We start from the raw sequence: 7,564 nt of genomic DNA on the forward strand, positions 1-7,564 counted from the left end.
GCAGGCGGGAATCGAACTCATGCGGAAGTGGCTTTAGCTTCTTAGTGCTGCGCTTTAACCCGCTGCGCCACCAGGGAGGGCCTAAACTGTTACCATTTTTAAGGAGCTTTAAACCTGGATTTGTGCTTGAGATGTGTGTTTTCTGAGAATGCCAAAGTTGGGGTGAAATTACCCCAAGAGGGTTAGTTGGAGAACAGGGTGTGTTTACCCAGGAAACATTGTTGATGAGTGACAGGGTACCTGGTGCTCAGTCAGAAGAGCTGCGAGCAAAGCGTCCTTTCCCAAGATTTGCACTGGATTGGTCGCTTCTTGAAAATTCTGTTTAGAGATGGTTCTGCTTGAAACACAGGAGTTTCAGAACAGTATAAAAATTTATCATTATCTTCAAATTTCCTTTAATTTTTCTGTTTCTTCTTGGTTAAAAATGTCATAGCAATATTCACAGGAAGTACTGAAGTCTTAGATGTGTTACCTTTCCCCCCACATTCGTTTATTCAGTAAGTATTAATTAACTATTATTTGCCAGGTGTGGCACTAGGCTTTGGAGATGCAGTTTTGAGCAGAACACACAAACTTTTCCCTGCCTTCCCTAAGCTCACATGGTGATAACAGAAACTGTAGTGCAGTTGAATAATCATGCAAAACTCTGTGAGGAAACCCTTCAGATATGCTGTGCTGTTTAATTCTCATAAACAACCTAAGAGATAGGGTATTACTGTACCCTTTCCTAGCTAGCTCTGATTTTCTTTTTATTGGTAATTAAACAGCAGAAATGTGCCATGAAAGACTCTCATTTTTATATAAGACCCTTGAGTATGATTTCTGTGCTGATGATCTTCCTTTTGTGACTTAGGCATTTCTCACAAGAGTGGCTAAGATACAGCAAGGTGCTTTGGAGCTGCTAAGGTCTGGGGTGATTGTGAGACTGGCACAATGCCAGGTCTATGACATGCGTCCTGAAATGGACCCACAAGGGTAAGTATCTATGTAGATTGGTGGAGTGAAGTTTCAAGTAAAGGTTTGTTAAGGAAAAATGAAATTCTAAATGAAATTTTGCCACTGATTTATCTGGGTGATTTTATTTTTCTTTTGGTTTTCTTATACCCCCTGTCATTTACTAATAAAAGGAAGTTGCTAATAATATAGGGTAAAAGTGGGTAGGGACCTAATGCTTCATTTTAGAGCAGTATTTTTTGCTTATAAATGTCCTCCCCAAAGCTATTGTTTTGTTCAACAGAAATAGGGATTTTCAGTAATACTTGTCTTTTAAGACTTTGTAATAAAATTATAAATTTCTGTGGCTTTTCTATTCTAGATGATTCAGGTAAAGTTTTAGTTTACACATATTTTTTCTCATTTTAATATTTCACCAGCTTCTTGCTAAAAATGAAAGTTGTCAGTGAAATTATTTTTAACCTTTTTAGCAGTTTTTGGGGTTCAATTTAAAAGGGGCCTTCTTTCCTTTGTGTCCACTTGGAGCAGCACTGCTGGGCAGACAGTGTGTCCTGCCAGTGACAGTGGCACTTAGCTCTTCAGTCATTTTCTTGGAAATAGCCATTGCCAAACTGAACCTTTGAGTTTTCAGATAATACCTATAGAACTATTTTACCTCCACAAGGAAAGAATTTCTAATTGGTTTCTAAAGTTTTGAACATGACAGTTGTTATTTCCATCTGAGGTGAAGAGCACTGTGTTTCTTACATTCCTCAGGTCATGGCATGTTACTGTCATTTATCTGAGCAAAACTTTCCTCATTTCTTCCCCTTTATTTCCATATTTTATATCCATTCCCTTTACTTCAATGGGCAACTACTTTCTTTTTTTTGTAGAAACTTAATCATAAACATTTAAATAAAAAGTAGTTCATTGATACAGTGTTCTGAGATACTGTCTAAAGGCTAAGTAATCTTTTAGCTTTTCAAATATCTTGTCTTACATTATATATATGGGCAAAGTAGATTTATTTTTGGCCTTTGGATGTAGGAAAGAGAAATTTAGGGAAATAACTTTTGTTTTTATCTGTTTCTTAATCATAGTCCATAGTGGCCCAGGGAACCTTTAGAATATAACAAACATGTTTGGAAAATTTCAAGTGTTGTTTTAGCAAATTACAAACAATTATTTTATTATGATTTAGCAGAATTCAACTAATTACATTTTTACTAAATGTGTATGTAGCTACTCATTATTAGCTTTGCATTTCCTCAGCCACCTGTGACATGTTTGCATGGTCATGGTCAGGGATTCTGGAGTGGACCTTAACTTTTGGACTGTTGCTCTCTTCTTCTTTTGTGAAATGAATGAAGCGTGTTTGGCATGAGAGAACCCCCCATGTTCATCCCCACTCCAGTGGATCGGTACCGGCAGATTCTCCTCCCAGCTCTGCGCTTGTGTCAGGTCATCCTCACTTCCAGCATGGCCCAGCACTTGCAGGCGGCAGGGCAGGTAAGAGGAATCCTACTGCAAAAGAGAAATAGTCTAGCGTAAACTCCTTATTTCATAAACACAGAGCCCCTATATAGACCGCGTAAGTGAATTTACCTTAATCGCTCTTTTGTGGCAGGGCTTCATCTAGAAAAATGGGTCCTTGTATTTTGTACTGAACTTCATTGGCCCATTTTTGTTTTCCCATTTGAGTGAAACACCATAGTTAGTGAGATGGAAAGCAAGATGTGAATGACTTCTAAAATGTAATTTAACCAAGGTATTCATTGGGAGCAGGCTATATATTACTAGGCCTTGCAGAAAACAGAGAAGGTAGGTGGTCATGCCACATTTAGTTGTGATACTGAGAGAATGAAGTAATTGAATAAGTGTATTTTCTAGCTTATAAAATTTTTATATTTAAACTTGTTTTATTTTCATTGCTTTTCCATAAAAGCTTCAAAAATACATGTTTTGTTGTTTCTTTAATAATGTAACTTCACTAATTAGGTTTATTATTATTAATCTGCATTTTTTAATTGTGTTTATTGTTCTACTACTGTGTTCCCTTCAGAAACTGCCCTAATGTACCTAACTGCAATGGTAACTTGATCAGCTTTCCCTGCCCCCATCTTCAGGGTGTTCTCACCAAGATAGGGCTGTTTTTTATACATGGATGAAGACATGGATGTTGAGTCAGTATTTTAAACTCAGAGACTTTCTTTGTCTCCTACTTTGTTGAGATTAAGAGTTTTGGGGCGAGGTGGCACTGCTGGCAGGAGATGCTGGTTCCGTAATACTGCTCTTGCGCTCACTCTAGCAGAATCTACTGCGGAGCTTTAAAAAATACAGATTATTGAGTATCATGGCCAGCAAGGTGTGCTAAGGCTAGGAATCTGGAATAAAAACTAAAGGAGTATAGCACCTGAGTCATTCAAGTATTTGGCTTGTTTGGAGTTAGTCTCTGCCTTCAAGGAGTTTAGAGTCCAGTGGAGATGTTTGTTATTGAAGATGCTTGGAGATTCCTGCATGGCAACGCACTCTAGAATGCCAAGGGAGAAGCACAAAGATTGGAGGCCAGGATTTATAGCGCTATATAAGATCAGGAGGATAATTAGAACTGTCCCCAGTTCACTCTAATTACATTGTCATAGAGCCACTTGAATTCAGGGAGTCATTTTTATACCCATTCACGGTTAATTCATGTTTTAGCTCCATAAGCACCCCCCCCCAAAAAAAAAAATCAAAGAACTAAAATAGGGGTTAAGTAGTAGTTTTCATATACCTGTTCCAAGTTATATTGTACTTTTCTGTGGTAGCATCTAAATATATTACTTTTATCTTTTCATGAATTCTGAACGTTTGCTTCTTGAGGAAATAAAATGTTGAAATGCAAAATATGTGTTTCTTTTAAGTTTTACGTTTATTGTTGTTCAGATACTGTTTTAAACACTTAGCACGTCGTTTCCATCTTTACAAGTCTCCTAAGTTAGAACCAGTGTTCACACTTTACAGATGAGAAATAAGGAAATACAAAATTAGGCAATGGCTGACCTAATCTTCATTACATTGAATTACTTACTTCAGTGTTTAAAAATGGTGATTTATAAATTGATGGTATAGTATTACTGTTCCGCATTGTCTTGCGTTTCTCTCCTCCTGGCTTAGGTGCTGCAGTTCCTTATCTCACACTCTGACACCATACAAGCAGTCCTGCGCTGCCAGGACGTCAGTGCTGGGTCTCTGCAGGAACTGGCTCTGCTCACGGGAATCATAAGTAAAGCGGCACTTCCTGGTGAGTTTTTACACTCGATAGACTCTCACTGATTCGTTTAGCCTGACGTGTACTTAACAGGACAAGGTTTTTATCTCTTTTGCAGCTGTATTGGAATTAATTAAAATTGGTACTGCTAATCATGTTACTGCCTTTTTAAAAGGAATAAGTTATATATAAACGATATATGTTCATTATAACACATTCAAAATGCTCAGGAAAATAATTGACACTTAAAATCCCACTCCTGGAAATGGCCAACTAACATTGGTAGATTGCTTTACGCACGAGAGAGAGGAACGAACATACATAGGTAAGTTGTGAGAATGGCATAATCATTTACATACAGTTTTATAAGATAAAAATTTAATTTAGTGAACTTAGTTAAAAAATTAATTGAGGCCCTCCCTGGTAGCACAGCGGGTTAAAGCACAGCACTGAGAAGCTAAAGCCACTTCCACATGAGTTCGATTCCCGCCTGCCCCGGAGGTGACCACATGGCGCGGCAGACCTCTCCTGACCCGCCCGCTGCTCCCCTCTGCAGTGTATTTCGTAGATCTGCCTGTTCTGTCTCTGGTGAAGCCTCTCGCCGCCCCTGAGCCTCTGGCCTGTACCCCAGTTCTGTATGCACAAATAAATCTTTAAAAAAAACAAAACAACAACAACAACAAAAAAGAAGCATTGGTACTTTTCAGAGGTTGATCAGCTGGATTTAGAAATTTTGTAATGTGTCTGAACTGGGAAATTGAATAGATATTTTATTTCCATGTCTGCAAAGCTATACTTTTGCCTAAGGGAAAAGACAGTTAAATGAGAGAGTTAATAGAAAGAAAGGAAACACATTCTGTTTTTCATGTTTTATATTCCAAATTCGAATGAGTAAATAATTTATTGCTGAAATGAGAAATTATGGCTATAAATAAAAAGGGTTTTCTTTAAAACTTAAAAAATAGGCCTCCCTGGTGGGCTGGGGGTTAAGTCTCAGTGCTATTGCCTCTGCGGCCTCAGTTCAGCCCCCAGCCAGTAAGGTGACCCATAGAAGGTGCAGCAGCAGACCGCTCCTGTCTCCCTGCTGCTCCCCTCAGCAGTGTACATTTCAGTAGATATTCCTGATCCTCTGTCTGGTGAATCCTCACACCCCGCATCTCTGGTCCACATCCCAGTTCTTCTACACAAAAATAAATGGAAAAAAAAAACTGAAAAAGTGCCTTACACTCTGTATTCACAAACTCATTCTAGATTAAATTATAAATGAATACGCATGCGCTAGTGTCCCGGTAATCTGTGTCCCGTTATGGTTCTCAAAGGTCTTCTTGGCAAGAGTCTGAGTATGTGCTCATAAGGAATATAAAATATTAGAACCAGTCTTCAACTGTAATGTTTTTACATCGTTGATTATAAAACTACATTTAAGAGCATTCTAATTTTATTTAGGTATATTAAGTGAACTGGATGTTGATGTAAATGAAGGATCCCTAATGGAACTACAGGGACATATTGGAAGATTCCAGGTAATTGCTTCTTTTTTGGGTAGCAGCTGAAGGACTTGTAAAAATGCAATAGCTTTGGTCCTCCCTGGTGGCGCAGCGGGTTAAAGCACTGCACTAAGAAGCTTAAGCCACTTCCGCATGAGTTCGATCCCTGCCTGCCCCGGAGGAGATCCACATGGCGTGGCAGACCTTTCCTGACCCACCCGCTGTTCCCCTTAGCAGTGAGCAGTGTACTTTGTCGATCTGCCTGTTCTGCTCCCCACCCTGTCTCTGGTGAATCCTCTCACCCTCCGCATCTCTGGACTGTACCCCAGTTCTATATGAATAAATAAATAAATCTTTTAAAAAAAAAATGCAATAGCTTTCAGACCTACCCTCTTCATTCTGCTTCCTAAATTTGGCAGACCATTTTACCTCTTAATTGATTCTTTTCATATCTGTGAATCACATACTTTTATTGTTACTACTTGATTTTCCAATTTTAGGAATTATCTATTGACTTTCCACTGAGAAAGGCTATACACTTTAGAGCTCTGTATTCTTTTTTCTCTACCATACTACAGGCACATTTCCCACAAGCCCCCTTTCCTAAAACTCAATACAATATATCAATTTTGGTTATATCAACATGTAGTGTTATATTATTATGATTATGTAAATGTCAGTTATGATCAAGTGACAGGTGATAAGGCATTTTATTTATAATACTTTGTTTTCCCTAGTCAGTGTGTGGGGTTTTTTGCTTGGTTTTATGTACTTATCATTAATTTATTCCCAACTGCTTTTCCAATTATTTAATCTCAGTATATTCCAATGTTATATAGTTTATCAATTAGCTATTTTACCACAGTCTCTCTGGGAGCCTTCAGATCTGATGTGAATATCTGTATTTTTACTCACTGAAAGTAATCGTATTTATACGTTAGCATTTATATTCCATTGTTTTTGACTTAGTAATTTCCCAACCAATCTTCTTTCCATGAAAAGATATTTTTCATGGATTTTTTAAAAGTGACTTCTGGAAATGCTTTAGTGTATCAGTTTTATTTGTAGTAACAAAAAGAATTAATTACTTTACAAAATAGATATAAATATTTTGGCAAATAGTCTCTGTTACATTTTGCCATATCTAAATTTATTATTTAAACAAACATCAACTTAAATAAGACATATATGCATGTGTATAAACACATGATATTATCAATTCTTAAAATATGTTTTTATTGTGTATTTACTATGTGTAGAATACCATACTACTACTTTAAGTACAATTCACTGTCTCAGGTAATCCTGGCAACAATCATATAAGGTAGGCATTGCTATTATCATCCTAGAAATGTAAGCAAAAAAAGTGGAGGAAGTTAAGTAATTTGTCCCAAGCAGAACCCTGTGAGTACTGCCAGTTTAGACAATCTTGTCTTCCCCTTCTGAGAATCATAGAAACAGTGGATTGGTGGAGGAAAAGTACCAATATTTCAAACAGATGGCATTTGCTTTTTATCTACCAGCACTACCTATGTTCCCAACCTTTATATGGAGTCTCCAGAAGCAGCCCTGGAGTTAATAGCCTTTAGATTTGAATTTTACTGACAGAATTATCAATGGGTATGCTTGTTGCTAACCGCCTTCCATTTACCATCTCTTGTTGTTTCTCATTGGTTAACAGTGTGTGTTTCTTTATTGGGTATTTACCAATGAATTACTAAGTACTTTCTTGGTAGGGTACAGAAAATTCTTAGGCAAACGTGTACATTATATTGGGGATTAGCTAAAAAAAGATTTTTTTTTTTAAAGTTTATTTTTACATCATTTTGCACATTTTTTTTTCATCTCCATTGTAATCCCCACGGGTTTCCCATCACCAAATCACCCCTGT

General features: G+C 37.4%; 1 protein-coding gene across 2 annotated transcripts in view; it reads left to right on the forward strand.

The window, feature by feature from the left end:
- NUP205 (nucleoporin 205kDa) overlaps nt 1-7,564 on the forward strand; it is a 64,264-nt gene that overhangs the window by 48,545 nt on the left and 8,155 nt on the right. For both annotated transcript variants that reach the window (XM_004677070.2, XM_012721057.1), the window contains 4 exons: nt 854-975; nt 2,307-2,445; nt 4,093-4,219; nt 5,633-5,709. In XM_004677070.2, coding sequence (XP_004677127.1) covers nt 854-975; nt 2,307-2,445; nt 4,093-4,219; nt 5,633-5,709 — 465 coding nt within the window. The remainder of the gene's footprint in view (nt 1-853; nt 976-2,306; nt 2,446-4,092; nt 4,220-5,632; nt 5,710-7,564) is intronic.

The sequence above is a fragment of the Condylura cristata genome, unplaced genomic scaffold (genome assembly GCF_000260355.1).
Source record: "Condylura cristata isolate star-nosed mole 26May11 unplaced genomic scaffold, ConCri1.0 scaffold00005, whole genome shotgun sequence".
NCBI lineage: Eukaryota > Metazoa > Chordata > Mammalia > Eulipotyphla > Talpidae > Condylura > Condylura cristata.